The sequence below is a fragment of the Passer domesticus genome, chromosome Z (genome assembly GCF_036417665.1).
Source record: "Passer domesticus isolate bPasDom1 chromosome Z, bPasDom1.hap1, whole genome shotgun sequence".
In the NCBI taxonomy this organism is placed as follows: Eukaryota; Metazoa; Chordata; class Aves; order Passeriformes; family Passeridae; genus Passer; species Passer domesticus.
The window spans coordinates 60737662-60760272 of record NC_087512.1 but is presented as its reverse complement, the minus strand read 5'-3'; the positions used below and the strand labels follow the sequence as shown (position 1 = coordinate 60760272).

General features: G+C 35.0%; 1 protein-coding gene across 14 annotated transcripts in view; it reads left to right on the top strand.

Moving 5' to 3' along the window:
- KIAA0825 (KIAA0825 ortholog) overlaps positions 1-22611 on the top strand; it is a 265760-nt gene that overhangs the window by 112466 nt on the left and 130683 nt on the right. For 13 of the 14 annotated variants that reach the window (XM_064405518.1, XM_064405527.1, XM_064405521.1 and 10 more), the window contains 4 exons: positions 776-1184; positions 4934-5090; positions 9699-9854; positions 12972-13066. In XM_064405518.1, the coding sequence (XP_064261588.1) occupies positions 776-1184; positions 4934-5090; positions 9699-9854; positions 12972-13066 (817 nt within the window). The remainder of the gene's footprint in view (positions 1-775; positions 1185-4933; positions 5091-9698; positions 9855-12971; positions 13067-22611) is intronic. The other variant, XM_064405523.1, reaches the window with a different exon arrangement.

Below are 22611 nucleotides of genomic sequence, written 5' to 3'. Positions count from 1 at the left end.
TGCTATATGTGAACTGATATGCAAACTGAGAGGTAAGAGTCTAGGTTCAAGAAAATTTAAATTTGTATGTGTGATATCTAGAACAGATGCGATTTCTTTTTTTAACAATTTAATGATTTTAGAATGCAGGTGCAATTACACAGGGTTTTCTTGTTTGGAGATTGTTGCTTTTTTAAATCTTGACACCTTTTGCTATATTTTTCATTTTATATATGTTTTGGGTTTTGAGCAGCACAATTTCTCTGTAGTTACTTTTATAGCTAATTTTATTATCTAGGGTCTTTAAAATGCAGTGCTATTTATTGTAAATGCTTATATGAAAGATGATAAACTGAAGTTTTGTCATTTTGAACATAGAAAGGAATTTATACAAAACTAGAGATTATAAATGTGTGTAATATTCTGATACACTTAGCGCAATGCTTCAGCTGTGAAGTTGAAAAAATGCTACAATTTTGAAGACAACTGTTTACCATTCAGAATACCTGAGTACTGTCCTTCTCATGAATCCTGTAATGACTGTGCACAGCAGGACTAATTGTTAAGAGTCACAGTCTAAATTTTAAATTTTCTGCTTTTAATTAATGTAATTATTTGAGTTTTGTGGGTTTTATGTGCAGATAGCATAATACAAGTGAAACTACAGTGTTGAGTACTTAAGCTTTTTACCCATTTTCAGAACAAAAGAAAGTTAAAAATTAACATACAACATTCAGAAGCAGTTAGAGCTGAACTGTTAATGTTAATCACATAATCTTTTCTTTATATTTTTAAGGCTTCACAAGGCTTGCAGCTCAAGCAGTATCTATTGTAATCAGCAAGTTACCTACAGTGATTGCATGTTTGCCTCCCCCAGTTAAATACTTCTTTTTTCTGGCTGAGAGAAAAATGTCAAGAAACTTTGCTGAATTGAAGAAAGCTGGTCTGCTTGTCTGGAACTTGATTGTAATTATATGTCGAATATTTGAGGATGGAAATACTGCAGAATTTTTAACAGGTGCAACACTTGACAGATGGAGCAAAGAAAAACTCAGTTTAGTTCGTGTGTGCTTAGAAAGTATTGTGGGAAAACAGAAAAGTGGTCCTAAGCAAGTGACCCAGAAGATTATACAAAGCATTGAGCAGCAAAGACCAAACTGGATTGAAAGCCAGTTGCTGAAGGCAAGAAAATTGAGCATAGACTGGTAAGAATATAGTATTTTTCAAATGCTATTATTTGCTCTTTATTTTACTGGATTATTGGCATGTTTATGTCTACTGCTCAATTTTAAGGAAAAGAGATGAGCAGTGATCTTATATGAAACAGATTAGTCCTTAATATTGATATACCATGGGTTTGTAATTTAAGTTCATTTCTGAAACAATAAAACATGTTTTTTTCATCAGAATGGTATGTTCATAGTATTAAAAGATTTCATGTTATCTTGATGAACCAAAAATATGGACAAGTCTATTGTTATATCTTTCAAAATATTAACAGATACTAAATATATTTATAATTTAATTTTACTATGGTGATTAAATTAAGAGGAGCTGTGAGAAGCTTTCAGTGTTCATCTGTGAATAAAAATTAAGCGTACTTTATTCTAAAACATATCAAACCCTGAGGCAAATAGGGTATATCAAAACAGGACAAGAATAATATCCTGCTGTGCCTTTCTGAGAAAATACCAATTTTTTCCTTCAGATTTGACATTAAGATCTTTACAGTGATTTTTCACGGAGTTGTGTACATGTCAGTGTGTTTGTAGTCCAGTCTGTTTTAATGTTGCAGTCATGTATCATTCTGTAAAAATGTACTATTCATCAACTTTGCAATATTAGATTGATTGGAATAACATGACTTACTGAATTACATGGTTGCTGCTGAAAGTAAGATTGCCAGTTTTTAAAATTAGTATTCTTGAAGGTTGCAGTTGTTGTCATGTCAGTATTTGTCCCTATAGACAAAGGATACACTGATTGTAGGTTGGAATCAGTCATACCACTGAACTTTCTTCATGCAGTGCTTTAAGGGACAGTGTCCTGTTTCTATGAGTAGTCAGTTAATAAATGTGGTAAGCAGTAATAGTGTCACACAATCATTGACGCCGACCTTTGCAATCTTTGCATTTCCATTTAATTCTAATTTACGTGATCTAATCCAGTGATTGTAACCAGATGCCAGTGAGTGATGTACTTGTAGAATAAAAAAGCATAATGATAATTTGTAAATTGATGCTTAACACAATGGTCCCGTAATACAATTTCTAATGTCGCTGAGAGAATAGGTACTTCTTAAAAATACAAATACAGGAAGATGATATTGTGGATAACCTCTAAAAACTAAAACTTGAGTTAATTTGCACATCTTCAGAAGCTGAGAATTTTAAGTTAATATACTACTGTATTTTCTTTTGTATAATACCACAAAAATGCTGTGTTACATTTATATATCAGATTGTGGAAAGTAAACACGGAAAATGTTTCTGCATGTCTGCAGTGTCAAGCAAAGAAAGAACTAGCTTGTGACTAGGCCTGGTAATTTTAAACTTAGGAGAATGAAGAATACATTGCCTGCTCTCCAAGTGAGCAGTTATTTGATGCAATTATGAAGTTGACTCCCCTGACTTCAGTTGCATTTCTGCAGTAGAAATCTAATAGGAATATTGTTTTTCCACTTTTCATGAGTCAATATCTGCAGGAAAAAAAGATCCAGTTTATAAGTACCTGAGATGTGAAATCTAGATATTAATGTTATTATAAATGCAAAGTACAAAACCAATATATTAGAGCTGAAATTCAAATGTTCAGTTAAAGTAATTAGTGGCCACATAATTACTAAACTAAAAACAATCTTTCAAGAGGAGATTTATGATTTTCATGAATGAAATGACTACGTTCTAATTGTATGCTATGTACTGTATTGGTGCCATGTAACTATTCAGTAATCAAATTATTTTCTGATTTAGCTGGATAAATGTGCATATATGCATACATATTTATAAATGCTTATAGAATTTTAATAGATACATAGGAAAGATAAAAAACCTATAAATTTCAAAAACTTGTTTGGGACTCACCTACACAGCCATAAAAACATTTTTGAAGTGTGGTGGGTTTTTGTAAGTAAAATTCTTGCTTGATTTTGTGTTATGTTACTATTATCAGGATTGCTATTTACATAAAAAGTTTAAATAGCATGTATTAACTTAATTTTAAAGAATCTTTCAAAAATTATAGCCTTCATTGAAAGGTTCAGAAAACCGCAAAGGTTCTTTGCCTGTCTTCTGTACTTCCTGTAAGTATTACTATTCATTAAAGTAACCTTCACTTTATGGTAGCACCAGAGCTGTAAACAGTCAAGTTAGATTGTAAAAAACACACATCCTGGGAAGAAAAGAAACGTCTGTCTTTGCAAAGTAATTTGTCGAATTGAAGATTATTGTTTTTCATCATGGTGACCCTGACCTTGCTGGCTGGGTGCATATACAGATTAAGATGAATGCAGTTATTCCTTGGCTGAGGCCTGCCTCTCTCAGGGCACATTGTTGCTAATGACATGATTGATAGGCAGTCCCAAATCCAGAAAGGAAGTCATTAATCATAGTGCTGCCTGAATCCAATCATCTGCTTCACCTGCGCAGTAAAGAATACAATTTAGGTGCTGGCACTGATACATTCCTTTGTCAGAGGTCCTTAGCTTTTTCAATGTTGGTTGCTAAGAATTTTGACAAGAAATTCAGGTTGTATCTGTATGTGGCATCAAATATCAGCCTTAAGTGTGCTTTAATTTAAAGATCAATTTCTTTGAAGCGTTTCTGTAAAGTACACCATAATAACATAGTATCACTTACTTACATTCAGTAAAGAACAAAATTATAGTTTATATTTTGAAACTATTTGCTCTGTAGGACATTCTGAAACTGCATGTGGAAGCAATATCAGCTTTAATGTCCAGCAGCTGTGCAGCATTTCAGAGAGCCTGTAGGTCAAACAGCAACTTTCAGAAGGAGTGACTTTGTAACCATGGCACACTTTCAACAGTAAACTGCAAGCAGAGTGGTTTTGTTTTCAGGTTTTTGGCATTTTTTTAGTTTAGTTTTGTTTATTGTTTTACTTCTAAACGAATACAATACTGATTTTTAATTAATTGATAATGCTTCCTTAGTTTATATTAAATTAATCCAACAGTGTCTGTAGAAAGGACAATATATTATTGTTAATCTTTTGAGTTCTTGACACATATATGTCAAATACCTGTGCTGCAGCTCTAGTATTTGAGGAAAATTTTGGTACTTCTCCTTTCTTAGACTTCTTGGTAGCAGTACTAAGATATTAACTTGTGGTTTTATACAGAGAGTCTGACAATGATCAGAAATTTGAATGCACAATTGTGGAGGTGTTTGGGAATGTCACCTTCATATTTTCATTGGTAGAAGTTTCACACAAATACAAAAAAAGCCCCAAGGAACGGTATAGGGCAAAAAATGCAACAAGTGGCAAATAGGTACCTTTTAAATGGTTAACAAGATACCAGTGGAAAGAAAACTACTTCAGTTTAAAACTTCTAACCTATACTTAGAGTAATGGCTTCCTTTCTGACATCTTAATTAGATTTTAATATGTGCTGTGACAGGCAAAGAAAAATGCACGAGAGATTGAATGTAAATGCCATTTCTAGTACCAAAGATACTTCTCTAGGGGAAATGAAAATATTTGCTACTTCTATATCCTTAAAGAGTGTTTTATGTGTTAATCTTTCTTATTAAGGTGATTAAAATTAGTATAACACTGTTGTTTAATACATATTATGTGAGAGATATATGTGAAACAACATATGTCTAAGTCAAGTACTTCCAGGTTTTTTTGAACATGTAGTTCTGGCTGAGTTCATGTTAATATTTTGCTCTATGTAAATTTAACTTAGGACTGTATCTTTTCTGTCTTCTAGTGCCTCAGTCACAGTTAGAAGTGGAACATTAGCGGAAGGAGGTATTGCACTTGGATTCTCTGAGCATAATATAAACATGATGGTCCTGGATATCTGCCACAAACCAGGTGGTAGTGAGTACCTGAGGCAAATTTATCACATCATCCGGCTCAATGAGGTAGGGAAACGGCCTTTCCACAGACCAATTAGGTGTGTACTGGCCTGAGGCAACATCTGCTGGCAGCTAAGGGTTAGTCAAGGAGGTGATAATAGTTCTTAAAGTCACTATATAGATCCTGTATTGTATTCTAATATAATCCGTTCAGTTTAGGCTTTTGTGCATTTCTACAGAAAAGATTATTTTACTGTCGATTTTATTTAGGTACTTAGACAGTAGGATGGCTCATAAACTTTCTTCAGTTTCATGTTGTAGACCAAAGACTCATTTAAGGAGTCTGAGCACAGTAAAAATATAAATTAAAAAATCACCCGAGGCTGTTGAAGAATTTACTGTTACAAAGGTAAAATCACACCTGGTTAACTATCTTAATTTAAACAAAAAAGCAACCCCTATGGCTGTACTGAGGAAGTAAATGAAATCTTACTCAAATTAGACAATTCTGTTCAGCTACAGTGCTTTTAAAATTACAAGTTACAAATTCAGATTTATTTGCTGCATATGGAATTTTGGTAATGTAAAGGAATAATCGCATTGTTTCTAAGGCTGTCCTAAATTGCCCCAAGTTACCAAAAGCATTCTGATTTTATTCACTGAAATAAACATAGGTTTGTTTAAATTGTACAGTAACACAACTTAATTTAGAAAGTTATGGTTTTAGTTTTAATTACTAAATTCCTTGAATGCATAAGCAGGTGTTTTAAGACCCTTGCAAGTGTACAGATGTGTTTATAACAAAATACAAAATAATGCAAATCTAGGCAGAGGCCAGGATTTTTCCTCTGAAAAACTTGATATTAGAAAACCCTGACTTGGATAGCTATGTCTGTAGAAAGGCCGTAGAGAGCACCTTAGTACTCACGCTGTGCTTCTGAAAATAGGATCCAATTGTTTAGTTCCTAGGCTTAAAAACAATTTTTATGAATCTGCCTTTGGAAGCATCAGAAGCAATGTAAACATATATGCAGAGATGACAACCTTATATTAGTACAGTGTGGAATAATTTCACGTTTCAATTTCCTGAACAATTAACTGGTTTAGGAAGTGAAGTGAAAATTATTACTGTAATAAACAAAACTTCTTCACCTGGAGCACATTCAAGATTACTCTTAGCTATAAAGGAGTCTGGAAAAGACCACCAAAAATAGCATATAGTCCAGGAGTTAGGACAGTTACCTAGGGGACAGCATATGCAGGCTTATATACTTCCTAGTTTATACCAGGGAATTGAATCTGCATCTCCCACATCTGAACTGATTCCCCAAACCTCCATACTATACATACTGTACTAATTCCCGAAACCTCCATACAGCTATCAGCATGGAACTCCTTCTTTTTCCCCTGTTGGAGTTGTTTTGCCTTGTAGAAATAGTGGTAAAAATGCATTCTGTAACTTTTAGGGTCAAAAATAGAATGATACTGTAGCTGAAGGAATAAAATAAACATCCTGGGTTTTGGAGACCCCGATCTAAGATCTGACTCCTGTGAGTATTCGGTTATTTATACAAAGTGGAGCAGCTCCAATAGGAGGTGTGAGGCTAAGAGAATTAGGGGGAAAAGGGACTTCAGCCTGACTTTCCACATCCCAGGTGTCTCCTTGAATTTCTGCAGCTAGTAAAATTCTTCTTAAAATTAGAACATTTCTCAGTGGAAAAAACTGTATTGTTTTAAAAATTAAGAAGAGAGGTCCTGACCAGCTTGAGTTACAGAAGGATTTAACTGTATTAATTGCAAATGCCTTTGAAACCATTACAAAACATTTTAATGCTTAGCATGGTGTTATGATTATGCACTTTCAATATTATTTTTTAAAATCTAAATTATGTTTTATGTGCCTGCTTACCAATAAATGGATTTGATTGTGTATTCAAAGGTCCATTCTTTGTTTAAAGACCCCTAGGAATGTCAAAGGATTGTGTTCTTAAAATAATTTAGAGATCTTTATGCTACACTGCTTGGTACTGATGTGTAAAAATAAAATGATGAAACAGAAGATTGTTGGTTTTAGTAATATGCTTTAAAAAAGCAGATGAAAAGCGATATGGATTCTTCGAAGCTGGATTTGAACATAAAGATATGATGTTATAAAAATTTTTAGCAGTTACTGTGGTACTCAGAACAGCTTACAGCCCTTCATGTGTTTGCCAAAAATAATAATAATTTTTTAGTAATGACAACCAAAGAGATAACTCTTCTGTCAGGCTCAATAATATTCTGTATACTTGGTTTGATGCCCAGTCCGTGTACTGAGGATATAGTTCACATGTTTACAGATGTGATTTCATATTTTCACATTTTTGAATCATGACCTTTTCAGAGCCTAGGATATTTACTGTACTAAAGGGCATCTTAATGCAATATATTTACCATTGTTGAATACGTGTCTTCATCAAAACCAAATCTATAGTATTTCATTAAAGATAGTACAATACCTTTACAGTATTCAGCTGTATACCACTTGAATTTTTCAAACTCTGGTAAGCAGGTGTTACCAAAATTGGTCAAAATCTCCTTCCTAACGCCACTATAGCATTAAGAAGCAGACATTCTTTATTACAGCACCATATGCTGCAGGGATATCTCCAGCAGAGTTGTGCATGTCAAGTACAGAAAAGCTCCTGCTTTATATACTGTATTTTGCATACATATTCACTGATTTTCCCAGAACGAACCATACATATAATAATAATTTCCTGGAGAGCCATAACATGCCCTCCCCGTTTTGTGCATGTGTTCTTCTGTCCCGGGGGTCCCTCTGGTGGTCTCTGGTGGTCCCAGATCCCAAAGTTACCCGTTCAGTGAACTGGTGTTTCTTTCCAAAAAGGGAGCTGAGATAGCATACCCAGGCTGGTTCATTATTTTGTTAATGGCCAACATGATCCTACAGAATACATATTGTGCCGTTCTGTAGACTACTGGTTTTGCAAAATAAGCATTGTGTTTTCCCACCAGTTGAGCAAATAGTTCTTCATCTGGCAACACATGGACAGCTATTTCCAGTATTGCTTCTGAAAAAGCAACACAATCTGCTTCTGCTGGCTCTGTTACATCCAGAGGGCTGGGTTGCTTTAGTCTACAGATTTTGTAGAAGTGTGTACATGGAAGGCAGTACATTTATGGAAGTTTGGTAGATGTACAGAAATAGCTTTTAAATAACTTCCTTCACCATGGCTCTGAATCTTTGTTATGGCTTAAAGTAGTGAATGAATAAATGAATGGGGAAATAAAAATCCAGATATTTTTGAAAAGGTGAGTAAAAATAGCTAAAAGAGGGTATGTTTTAACAGTTGCTTTGTGATATTGTTTTAAGTGGAAAAAAAGCTCAATTTGTTTTTCTTCTTTTGGTTCGTTGGGGTTTTTTTCCATACACTAAGGCAATTTTGTGATTCTCTTGGTCAGACATGACATTTGATTGCAACCAGCAGAGAGACAGTCCTCTTTCTCTTGCCCTTGTGCTTTTCCACTCTTAGGCCCTCCCTTTGTACTAGTACTAGAAATCAGGTGGCTTGTTTATCTGGATGAAACCTTTTTTTTTCCCTGGTTGATTTCACAACATATGCTAGTGCCAGCACAAGGGAGAAACAGCTACAGTCTGTGTGGCCTGAAACTGAATTTGTGCCTTTCAGGTGTGGCCATAATTGGGTAAGTTTAAACAAATGATGAAATTCTTTTTTTTAGAAAGAACTACTGAGAGCCACAGGATGCCTTGGTAGGTAGTTTGCCTGTTATTCCATCTCAGTAGTACTGCAAATAAGAGCAGCATTTGCATTCACCCATCCTAAATGACTCACCTTGAGTATTTGCTCCGTGTAATGGACTTCATTTTAATAACAACAAACTGTTTAATCACAGTAGTTATTCCAGCAAATGGATGCGTAAATCTTTTATTATCTAGGTCTTCATAAAATGGTTCTGTTTAATCAAAACACTTTATTGACCTGCAATGATGATTTATTTACATAGTAGTTGAAGAAGTGAAAACAGAAAAGATGGTGTCCAAAATAATAATGCATCTGTTACACTATAGTTTCTAAAATTGCGATGCAAATCATACTGCTTCTAGTCCTTGAATGTTTAAGCAGCTAAAAATAGCTTTCAAGAGTGTGAGAATATTTATTTCCTGTGCTTAAATAACATGGTTACAACATGTTAATCAAAGAATTGATTTATAGTCAATATAGTAATGGTTGACTGTTTTCCAAAAAGTTTAATTCAAAAGACATGAAAAATACTTGTTCACTTCTACATATACCAAGCATATATATATATATATGTATATGTATATATATATATGTATGTATATATATGTATATACACACACACACATGTTAAATGAGAACTTATACATGTAATTTGACAAGAATTGTAAAGCAATAGATTAGATTATTCTGTTTTGCTCAAGCTGGGTGCATGTTTTCTGGGGTTATTTCTTGTTCATTGTAAAATGGCAATATTTTTAAAAAGGTTTATATTTTTTAAGAGATTTTTAATTCCCCACTGTATTAAAAGGAACTTCTATGTTTCAAGCTTATGCTTGAAATTTAGGCAAATTTCATGTAGAAAGCTAGGTGGCCTGTATTATTCTGTGGTTGCTTTTTCTTCCAAAAGGAATATTTGAAAGAGCAGCTGTCTTGTGAGAATTCTTCTGAAGATGGTGTTACCTCGAGCCAATGTCTGCCCTTGACGCTGAAGGGGAGAGAAGAGCAGCCTGTCTTCAACCCTTTCCAGGTGTACAGACAATCTTATGCAAAACTATTCAATCAGGTTTGTGAAAATCTGAAACCTTGGTTATAGTATAATTTTACTTGTTGGTATTATTATGATCATGGTAATGACAAAGACTAAATGTATGAAAATGGACTTATTTATGTGTGTTCACATCTAATGAAGCAGAAAGGAATATTATTTTGTGGGAGTGTAATGAGGGTACCCTCTACAATATCATGATGTTCAAAAAGACATTACTGGCCTTTTCTTTGATTGGAATTATTGCATTCTTTGATTCGGAAATATTGCAAGAGCAATTTGCATTTACTTACACTTTCTGTGTTCAGTATACTGAGGGAAAGACCATAATAGCAATGACTTTTATTGCATCTGTACAATAGTACATAGGTTTAGTCTTAGTCCTTTGAAAAATCTTATCAGAACTCTAAGTTCACATTTATAATCTTCCTCATGGGACTTTCATAGATATGTTGAACAGTCAAGTAAAGAATGCTTTAGAAATACAAAGATTTTACAGAACAGTGAGACTAAGTGGGTTAAAACACACACACACAAGCGTAAATTTCTCTGGTTTTCTTTAAGTCATGCCTATAATATGTAAAGGATTACAATTTTGTTATAGAATTTAGTTTCATGATAATGGAACAGTTAAAGAAAAGAGATCTAGTTGCCTAAATCTCTGCTGGAGCACTCCATGACCACATCATTGCACAAAATGCTAAATAGTTTCTGATACCACTTTTAGACTGAAAAAATCTCATGCCATTGTTTCTCATATATTCCTAATATACCACCAGCTTTTTTGATCCAAGCAGTCAAATCAAATAGTTGAAAAAATGTGATGCTGCGGTGACATGAAATTCGCTTTACAGACTTGTGTGGAAATGCATCCTTTTTCAGTGCAGCCCTGCTTGTATGCAGTGTAATCTCTCCCGTTTCGATTATTTTGGTCTATATAATTAGTTATATTGCTGTAAAATATACTTGTTTTTCTTACTTGTTTAATGAATGCTTAATCATTTTGTCGTGTTGCAATAGAAGTGTTAATATCCTGAAAAAAGAGACTGTATATATACCAATATTGGCAGTCTTGAGGCTGCTCAAGACTTCTCACTCCAGAGAACTATGCTACTTTGAATCAGTAGAATAATAGAATAGCTTGAGTTGAAAGGGACCTTCCACTCAAGAATCACAGAACCACTGAATGGGTGACAATGGAAGAAACCACAGTGGCTCATCTGGTCCAACCTCCCTGCTCAAGCAGGGTCATCCTAGAGCACATGGGCAAAGAATATTTCCAGATGGTTCTTGAGTATCTCCAGTGAGGGAGACTCAGCAGCCTCTTTGGGGAGTCTGTTCCAATGCTCAGCCAACTGTGTGATTAGCTGCATCAAAAGGAACGTGACCCGCAGGTCAAGGGATTCTGCTCCTCTACTCCATTCTGGTGAGACCCAACCTGTTCTGGGGTCCTCAGCATAGGAAGGACATGGAGCTGTTTGAGCCAGTCCAGAGGAGGAACAGCAAAATCACTAGAGGGATGGAGCACTTCTCCTATGAAGAAAGGCCAAGATAATTGCAGTTTTTTGGCCTGGAAAAGAGATGACTTTGGTGTGACCTAATTGCAGCTTTGCAGTACTTGCAGGAAACTTACAAGAAAGATGGAGAAGGACATTTTCGATGAGCATGTAGTGACAGGACAAAAGGGAGTGTATTCAAACTGACAGAGAGTAGCTTTAGCTTAGATATCAGAAAGAAATTATTCCTGGTGAGGGTGGCGAGGCAGTGGAACAGGTTGCCCAGAGAAGCTGTGGTTGCCCCATCTGTTTTAAGTGTTCCAGGCTAGTCTGGGCAGAGCTCTGAGAAACCTGGTCTAGTGAAAGATGTACCTTGCCCATGGCAAGGGGTTGGAACATGGTGATCCCTTCAAAACTCAATCATTCTGTAATTCTGTCCTCTGATTCTATTTCCAAGTTTAATGTTGTTATTAAATAGTTCAGTTCCCTTTACCATTAAATTGTACATTTATTTAGTGGTGTAGGACTGTCCATTTATAAAACTGGTAAGTATAGCTGAATGTCTGCTTTCAAATGAAAATTATTGCCAGTGCCTGTAGAAGATGCCAGAGCACTGACGACGAACCTTTTCTTATTCATTCACTTTCTGCTTTCTCAGTATTTTATTTTTTCTTGTTACCTTTATTTCCTCTTCATACTCTGTATTCCACCCTTGTTTTTCTACTTTACTTTAACATGCATGGCAAAGATGAGGGATAGGGAGTAAATTAAGTAAGGAGAAGGAAAGCGATAAAATATAGATGGAAGGAATAGGAAGGATTGCAGTGACTCTGCTCTCCCAGAGGAACCGAGTGCTGACTGTAAGAAGAAAAAGATGCACTCCAAATTATACTTTACTATTATTTGGGTTTATTTCCATTGTTTTGACTTGCTTAAACATTTTTTTTACTACTCAGTGCTGTTTCAGTGTTACAACAATAACTTTGTACTTCTTTTCTCCGAAGAAGATTAAATTATAGTCACTACTTGACGATTGCTGACAATGATAAGGAATATTATGCAATAGGATTTTCTGTTTTTTAAAAATAAGAATGTTGTGTATGGTCTTTTGTCTGCCCACTGATTATGTAGATTGCTTTTGTTTATTAAATAAGCAATGTGGAGTTATACTTGTTCATATTTTCTAGATTTAATGCTGTTTATAATACAGTGTTAAATCACTCTAATTATGGTACAGGTTATTTCTTGAATTCCAGCTATACCAAATTTTTCATGACATAATTTTTGCTGACAGCAGACAATGCAAATTGCTGTTACATAAAAAGTTACCAACTATTTTGCTTTTTGTACAAAGAGTAAAGCTCTCAGACAAAGTAGCTGATCAGAATGCTATCAACAATTGGAAGAATAATGGTTAAAAAAACAGATTTTTTTTTTTAAACAGTGGCTATGTCCGTAATTAATTAATTGCCATTTGATTGGAATAAAAAACTTCTTCTGTGGGTACGATTGATATCATCTTTCTAACTCCTCATTCTAGACCACCCTGTTTGGTTAGTATGTAGCTGCTGGAGCTTTAATGTACTGATCATATTGATGCTGATTAATAACTAACTAGCTTCTTTCCATGTATCAACAGTCAGCCATTACTGAATGGAACTGGGATTGGTCAAGCTTGCTGCCAGGTTACTTGGGACTGAATCAGATGGCTTTCAGGGTGCTGCTAACACACAGGTAACGGGATTTTGGCAAAATCATCACATTTTCCTATTGTATTTTTGACATTGTAATAGTGAATACACAAAGATTTTAGTGGTGAAATTTATAAAGCAAATCTGCATTTCTTTTTAAATACATAGTTTAAAATGTAGCAGCATTTTTTTCTGTAGTATTTGATCCATACTCAGATGTCTTTCAATGCCTGTTTTGAGGTGTATAATTTGTTCTTACTGTCTGACACAGAAGTATATGAATATATGTTGATATTGCACTTAAATAATGCTTTGGAAAAAAATGAGTAACTTTTGCAAGCCTATACAGCTATGGGAAATTTTAGCACAGATTTTAGGCTATGTTTACTCAAGTTGCAAAGGAGCTTAAATGCAGCTGGGGACATGACAAGTGTAGCTAGAAATAGGAAGTGTTTCCTTAATAGTTTCCAATTAATCAAACTTATTCTCATATTTTATTGCCTTTTCACTTGCAAAATGTAACTTCTTAAATCAGAAACTGCAATTTATTAAATTCAGAAAAATTGAGATGGAATTTTTTTGGAGGCAATTTTGTGGATTGTTTGTTTGTTGATTGTTTTTTGTTAATATTTGTCAATTGTGAAAACTGGAAAACTTACATTTTACATGCTAAACTGAGACATTCCCTTCTTAATTCTGAATCCTCCTGATGATACCTAATAAGACCCTCTCAGTCAACTTTTGATCTGACTGTTCTGCTATCTAGAAACTAGAGTGACGATTTCAAAAGTGTGTGAATTTGCATGTCATAAAGGTTTTGGGTATTTTGTCTCATTTTCTCAATTTATCAGTAGCAGTTAGTCTTAAACATTTAACTCTTCCTTCATTTCATAGATAAAGTACTTTTACAGTCTGTTTTGAGTCTTCCGTCTTAATTTGGCTAAGATTATTTCTTTACCTACCTAAATTGTTCTTTTCCAAAAGTTTAATTGCACAAAAATTATGCCAGCAAAAATTTGTTATTCAGTTCTCTTCTTGATGTCCTTTGTTACCCGTTACTAGACAGAATGTGAAACTTCACAGACTGTTTATGTTAAATGTCAGAGAAAATACAGTATTAATTTTTTTTCTTTGGTGGTTCTCCTGTTGATTGCTATCTCATGTCCTTCATTAAAAATTAAGTAGATTGTCCTTTTGAAAGAGACTCTTAGACTAAAACTGGATCTTGAACTTCGCTTCATGTTAGTGTCATCAATATGAGCCAAAGAGAGCAGAGGGGCTGATGTGATTTGCAGAGGAAACATTTTGTGTGGACATTTCATATTCCCTGTTCCCTTAAAACACATTTTATTTTTCTTTTGATCTCTTTATAGACGTTAAAAGAAATCATACGTATGCCTCCTCTGTCTTTCTCTGTATTTCTCATCCTTGCAGTATAATCTATTTCTTAAAAATGTAATTAATTCCCTAATTGTTGTCATCTTTCCTAATTTGAAAATGCCTTCGTTCATTGCCCTTTCTCATCTAGAAGTGACATTATGCAAATAATTAATGATTAGAGCATGGATCTATTACTTCAACCACTCTGCAAACCACCACGTCATTTAGATCTACTGTGATCATAAAAAGTAGAATAGCTGATTCAGTATCTGCCATAGCAGCCAGTATTGACAAAACAACTTGTCTTCATCTGACTTTATTTTTATCATAGCTAAAGTGTGTCTGCTCATGCTTTCCAGCTGACTAGGACAATTCTAGCTGTTTCTGTGGCTACACAAACAAGCTTTGCAGTAAGACTCAGGTGAGCCCTATCTTTAGGTGATTCTTCATGATCCTTCCTAGAACTGCATAAATCAGCCTTAATTGTGCTCAAGATTTAATGTTCAAGCTGAATGAGTGTGTGATTATTTTGACCTCCCATTTATTTTGGACCTGAGATGAGTTAAACAAAATCATGGGCAGTACTTAAGCTGTTACAGAACCATCAGTTTATAAAGTGGAGCACCATAATATTTAAATTACTCCTTCCTTTGACACGTGCTAAAGCTTTCCCTGAATAGATATGTCTGTGCAGGCAAAAATATTTTCACCAGTTCACAGTGATGTTAGAATATTTCTTTCCTTCTTTTCATATTTCAAGAAAAAATACTGTCAGTTGCATATGAAGTTAAAAAAGCACAGTTTTCTTTTGAGGGAAAAAAAAAGTGAAAATGCTTAGGGGACTCATTTACAAGAGAAAAGCTCCCCTAACCTAGTTAATGACTGAGTTAGGTGAGAGGGTGTTATGAGAGCAGTGTCCCAGGGCCAGCAAGTGTTAGGCAAATTAATTGGTTGGTGGTTAGGGGAAAGTAAAATACTTTCAGGACTGGTTAAAAAGGAAATGAATTGTTGTCTACCACTCATAGCTGGCTTCACACAATGATGGGAATCTAACCCGTGCATTCCTATGATCCTCAAAGTGTCCAGGAAATTTTTCAAATTAAAGATGTGGTGGTTGTAAGGCTCTCGAATCCTCTCACTGAGTCCCTCAAAGGGGCTTTCAGGGATTTATATATGTGCCCTGAGTTAGATGCAAGGAAGGAATACCAACAAGATACTCCTCAAGAGTCAAAACAACAAAAACTTAACTGTCAAACTTGAGAAAATCAGGGAACTGTAGAAGAAGTCTAAAGCAACATTGAATCAATATAAAGTATTTGACAAAACATTAATTTAGCAAGCTCTAAGGCCATTCAATTTAACAAATTTCAACCCATCTGATTTTAGTTTACTCAGAAATAAATAATATGTATGTGTGTATATTATATATATACTATATATATATAGTTCAAACTGCAAGAATAAAAGTTAAAATGTATTTATCAATTATACTTTAAACAGTATCTTTTAATAATAAGACCATTAACATTCAACTAACTTATGAACTTGATTTACACAAGTTTAAAAAATATTCTACAAAATTACACAGATACGTGCTGCCTTTTCAAGTCTTGGACTCATTTGTTCAATATGAAATGGGGGTTCCTCAACTCTAATACATGTATTAAAGCAAGAAGTGAAATTGTTATTTAATTACCCATATCTCAACTTATAATTAGGGTCCTGCTCATAAAGTTACAATTGTTATTGTCTGGCCAAATCAGTCTGTTGAAAATCGGCAAGAAGTACTTAGCAGTAGGCAAAAAGCTGGTGTGCTGTCAACAGTGAGGCACAATTCCAGAGCACAGTACCATGCATTATCCTTCTTGTTTATGTACTCTCCTTTATATAAAAGTTACATTTATCACTATTAATTTTCAGAGGAATATCTTGGCAACTTGTACGTTGTTAGAAGATATTGTTATTTTGCTGGGCTTTGAGATGTCACCTGCCTTCTGCAGTTGTGCAGGACTTTCAGGTGCACTGCATACCTTATGATAACGTAAAGATATTCCTGTCACTATAAAGAGGAGGAAAAAAAGAGACATTTTTGTAACATGTGAAGCCATTATCCAATATTGCAGTTATTTGCAGTTCTGAAGAGGAATGGCTGGGATTCCTTCGTCTATACTTAGGGAGATTTCACTAAGAACTGGTGTCTGTGCAGGGACAAGTAGTAGCTGGGAGCTATAGGAACAGATAGAGAAGAAATCATGACTGGCAAAGCCAACAGCAGTCAGGACCTACAGAACAGAAAGCTTAACAACTTAATAACTAAGAGAGGAATGGGAATGTGTTATTTTTACCATAAGTGTGTCAGGTGAGAAATAGTAACAAGTTTGAAAAACTATAGAATTAAAACTAGTACTTGTTCAGGTGGATAAGAAATGCTATAAAAATGTCTAAACTGAAAATTAGAATTTGATTTCCAACAGATAAGCCAGTGTAGACCAAGAAGGACTTTTCAGAAAATGTTTATACAGTGATTTGAGCTTAAATAGTTTTGTGTTGGAAGAGGATAGACAAGTATCTAGTCAACTTTTGGTCATGTGTTGTTTTGATTGATATTCAGACCTGCCCAGCAGCTTCTGAAAGTTGAAAACATGGAGATGTTTATATATTGGCTTTCAGGAAACCATAAAAATTTAGTAAGTTTGTTTTTTTACTAAAACTGGATAAAATCTGTAGACTTTCTAGTAGGCTTTGTTGCTACAGCTACAAGCCAAGTATAATGATGGTTGGTGAGGAGCTAGAGTGCCATTAATACTGCAGTAATCATCACCTGCTTGGGGTTACTATAAATGATGCCATTATAATGCATATGAGAACATTTGCTGCAAAATAGATACAAACTCTCAGATCCCTTGGAATACGGATTTTTTCATAACTGCATTCTTGTTCATGAACTGTTTACAAGTGGGTCTGTTTTTTGGGAAAAACTATCATTAGCAGCAGAGTGCTGTCCTAGGATTGAGAAAACCTTGTACCTAGTGTCTCTTTATTAAACTCCTTTCAACTGTACTGCCTTTTGCAAAATCCTTTGTTTATACAGTTGTGGCATTTTTTCCCTGTATTAGAGCTTGGGGATAAAATTGCGTGTTTTGACTTTGATTAAGCGTAATAAAACTGAAGTAAGAAAAACTTGTTTAGAATTTTGAATGATTGCAGGGCAAAATTTGCATAGCTCTTGTATATTCTAGTGAATACACAGACACCATCTGTTGAGAATGATAGCCATATGGTGAACTATTTATAGAAAATGTTTATATTCATTGTGTTGTTGATTATCTAGATATCCAGAAAACGCACTTTTAAAATCTAGTTTATCAACGCGTGGAAAAATTTATTATGTGGTTTTGAAACTGAAAAGAATGCCAACAAACTGCATGTGTTTTGTTATCTGTCAAAGATTTTTTATAAAACTTTACAAAAGCCTAAATCTGAGAAATGAGTGAAAAAAACTCCAGGGTATTAAAAGGTAGGAAGTTCTCTAACAATTTTCTTTGTAGAAGAAACAAATGATGGAAGAGCAGTTACTGACATGATGCCAAGACAGAGGGCTTATCTGCATGGCAGAGGGCAGCAGTCTTATATCTATTGTACTTCTAGGTATATTAATCTGTCTTCTAAACTGCAGATGCTCCCAGACCTTTGGTATCCAAATTTGCTGGATACTGGAAATTCATACCGTTGCTACAATTGTTAATGATGGTTGGTGAAGAGCTAGGATGCCATTAATATTGCAGTAATCATCACCTGGTTAGTGTTACTATAAATGATGCCCTTATAATGCATATGATAACAGGCTTTCTAAAATGCATGTGAGGCTAGGAAAGGCAGTATCTCATTGCTCCTGTATCAAAAGAAGCAGGTGAAAGGTATTAATCCATTATTGTACATCTCTTGGTTAATCATGAAGTCAGGCTTAGACCCTCATGCTGGATGTACCAAAAAAAGCCAATGAGATTTTGTGGAAAATCTCACTTTGACCTTTCTGGGTAAGCAAGAATCCTGTTCCATAAATGAGTTGGTCAATAACAAGGTGTATGTTACATCTGTCACCACAAGGATTATCCCTTGTCTGTTTATCCTCTTCTGACATAGCTAATCAAACCATACTGTGACTTTAAAAAATCTGTCACAAATAGGCTTAGTTCCCTGCCTGGCACTTTTAAAGCATTGGTGGCAGAGCATACATCAATAAGCAAAGGGAACAGTGGTACACACTCTTTGACTGCCACTCAAGCCCCTATCATGTATACAGTTACAGCATGAATTTCACAAATAAATGAGGTTAAAGATGAGGCTCCCCATATGCAATACACTTTTCTGATTCTTATCAGTGTCTCTCTTCTGCAGATATATTGAATCATATGATATAAAATACTCTCTGATGACAATCTCCAATAGAAGGTGCTAAGACCATAAGGATGGCCATATCCCATTTAACCTTAGTTAATATGAGCTACATTTTAATACTTGGGAGTCCTTTATGATGAGGCCTTTGCTAGCCTTGCAATACAAATCAGGTTTCATGCTTATTGGATGCTTTTTTCTTTACTCAAACCTGGCTTCTAGAAAAAGTGAAAATAAAATGAATGAAAAAGAAGAGAGTATTGCTGGTACATCTTTTTGCATTGAAAAGTGTAGTAAGGACAGCGTGTTGGCTAGAGCAGAACCTGTGATCCAAACCTTTTTCTTCTCATAATGTCTCACACTATTTTGGTTCCCCATTTAAATCACATTTGTCCACATTTTTATATCCTTTGATATACTTTTATCTTGGTTTAGGAATGGTATTCCACAATTTAGTGCTCCTGCTGAGACTCTCCAAACCACTAAACCACTGCTTACTCCCTTCCCTTGCCTCCCCTGTGGTGCTATGGAGAGACGAATTGAAGGTACAAAACATAAGCATCATGGTTGAAATAATAATAATTTATTGGAAACAGCACTGAATGAAGAAAACAAGTAGTAACAGCAGCAAAACTAACAACAGAGGGTACAAGAAAGAGGCAAGCAATTCACATGGAAACCCCCTGACAAGAGATAATACCCAGTTTCTCCCTCCACCCCACTGACTCAGAAGAGAATCCTTTAACCATCCCCAGAAAACTACATGTGTGGGTATTGAGTAACCTCCAGGTCTCAGCCATGCCCCTTCCTGGCTAGTGCAAAAATTAGCTCTGTCCTACCCAGAACCAGGATAGCTTTGATGGGAATACTGCTAGCTATGTTCAATGTATTGTGTTAATAACACACATAATAATTTGTGTATTTATTGTTAGGATTCATTGGTTTCTTTAAAGGTATGTATTTTTTCTTCATAACTAGGTATTTTTATGTGCTATAAATCATCACTTGGAAGTGTGGCACTTCAGCAGTTGCATCACTATATAATTAACCTGGTAATTGCTATCCTGTGACTTGGGTGGTTTTTCTTAAAAACAGATATTTCCTTTCATCTGTAAATAATTTGCCCTCCTTTCAACTCTGTCTCAAATCCTGTTCTGACTAGGGATTCTTAAGTGGAGATACTCATGTTCATCTTATCTATTCTTTTCTCTTTCCTCTTTCAGACCCCTATTGATCCAAGTTTTTATTTGTAATTGATACATAGTTACATAGTGATTGTAAGTGTAGTGTGTTATGTGTAATTGCTAAATGTATGAATGTGAATTAATGCATTCAAAGTACTGACTTCCCTGATTGTACACAGTGGCTTAGCTTCTTGTCTTATCTATAGACCCTCTTGCTACACCTGCAAGGAAAGAGGCTGCAGGACACAAGCGGACAAGCTAAAAGTCTGTCTTGTCTATCAAGGCATTGTTTCTTCATTTTGCTGCTTTCAGATAAGGGATTTTTAATCGAAGTTTTAGTAATGTAGAGTAATTCAATTTCCATACAGGGATCTCAATTTCTTTGTAAACTGTAATGAGCTGAGACATGCAAGTCCCCTGTAAGGTAGAGGGGGAAGTATTAATATCAGAGTTAAACAGATGGAAAATCTGGTCATACAAGTCACTTTTAAGGTTTGTTCTACACTGCAAAGTAAAGAGCAGAACCTTGTTCTTTTGACTAATTTTAAGATACAAAGCTACCACATGGTAGCTGATCTGTGGTGGCTGTTGCTATGCTCAGTTCCTTTGTGGCAACAAAGGAGAGGTGACTCAACTTTAGTGAGGCCTTTGAATCACCTTGCCTTAATTTTAGGAAGTGGTAGTCCCATTAGTTTCTCTCTGAAGGAGATGGGAAAGACTGTGTGCTTTCTCCTGACCTTGAAATATTCGCTGTTGCAACAACAAAGCAAGTATGTGGTGGTGGCCACAGTGTGGATCCCAGACCTTTGCAGCTGTAAGTGTTGTCTCTTAGACCTATGGCTTTCCCAAAGTTACTGACTTCACTCGTGGCTTTCCTGGATGTATTTCTTCTGTCCTGCCAGGCTCCCACTGCTTAAGAAAGGATGACAAGTCCTAGAGGTCTATTGCTTCTTCCCTAAGTCCAGTTGTTAATGTCAAACTGACCTCAGAAGTTTTACAATCACGATGCAGCTACAGTGAAGTTGGTCAATTTTGCATGAACTCCTAATAGGTTTTGTGAAGTGAGTAGTATGTTTAAAATCTTCCTATACACAGTGATTTGGGTGTTTCTGACACTGGCTGATTTGACCCAGAAAAACTTTTTGATTGGGATTTTTCTTCCCCTCTTAACTTCTTTCTAGGGTCTAACAACAAAATTTAGTCTTTAGTGAAAAGTGGGAAACCATTGTGCATATTGCCTCACGTATGAAATGGGGAATTGAGATTTGTCATTCTGATCATTGACACTGGAAAATGTCACTGAAGAAAGCTTTTTTATGTTAGTCTTTTGATTGACAGGTTATGACAAAACTGCATTCATGTTGCTTGAATACATCTTTTGTCTAGTTTTACATGCTTTTTGACTTGTCTAGAAAATGACATATTAAGGTTTTCATTAGCCTTAACCAGGTGTGATTTTCTTTATGGAAGATACCTTGGTAGGACTACAGCTGAAGGCGAGTAAACCAGTGATACTTAGAAATGCCACAGCCCTTCTTCAGATGGTAGTGGGGAATTGAAAGACTCATTAATCAACAGCCAAGTCACAGATGTGATGTCTTTTCTGCAACAACCAACAGACTGTGAAAGTCACATCCAACATGTAAAACTGTTAAACAAGGCACATCTACAAACATTCTTAAACTTTTGTCTTTCCATTTTACTTGAAAAACACAACTCTTCTCAAGTTTTCACTATTGATTTCCTTTATTTTAAACAAAAGTATTTGTTTTTTTCCAAGCAATACTATTTAGGTAGGAAACAAAAGTAAACACTGACACTGTTTTTACCGTTTGTTCATTTTAATACAACATATTCATTTAAATGGAAACACAGTTTATGATTAATGTAAAGGGTTTTAATATTATAAATTTTTGTACATAAAAAATGTGCACGGAGGTTTTGGCAGAAAAAAAATTAATACAGGGATTTTCAGCATATAAATGACTGACTATTTTCTTCATGATATTCCAGTACTGTCCCCTACTACAAAAATCATCTGGAACAAAGATTCAGTTGTTCTGTAGGGCTGCAATGTAGACAGTCATAAAATGCTTAAAGTGAAGTTACTTCAAAGATTTTATTAGTGAATCAGCACTGAATTTTTCGCCTGCACTGATGGGAAAACCCCATAATAAGAAGCCAAAGAATGAAATCACTGCACAATTTTTCCACATCGTGCTTCTTTAAACTTTCTGGATCCCCTGGAATGAGGGAGCCTAGTCAGAAGTCTTATACCTCCTCATCAGTTTTTTTTTTTTTCCCCTCAAATTATCTTTAAATTGGTATTATTCCCCATGGATAAAAATTAATTTTACTCTGTCAAAGAGTATGAATTTGTTAGAATTTTGTATTTGCTGACTCCTTGGTGTCCCTAATTTTCATATTTTTCCAAAAATAAATGTTCAGTATAATAAAAATTATTCTTTAAAATCTGAGGCAAATGAGAAGTTTCCCACTGTCATCTGGGATGAGTAATTTCTTAATAGCCATAGTCTGATCTTGTTTGCCTCTTTAGAACATCTGTCTTACTTTTGATCTTCATATCCAGAAATGGATTTTAATTTGCAATCCACATTCTTCACTTTTT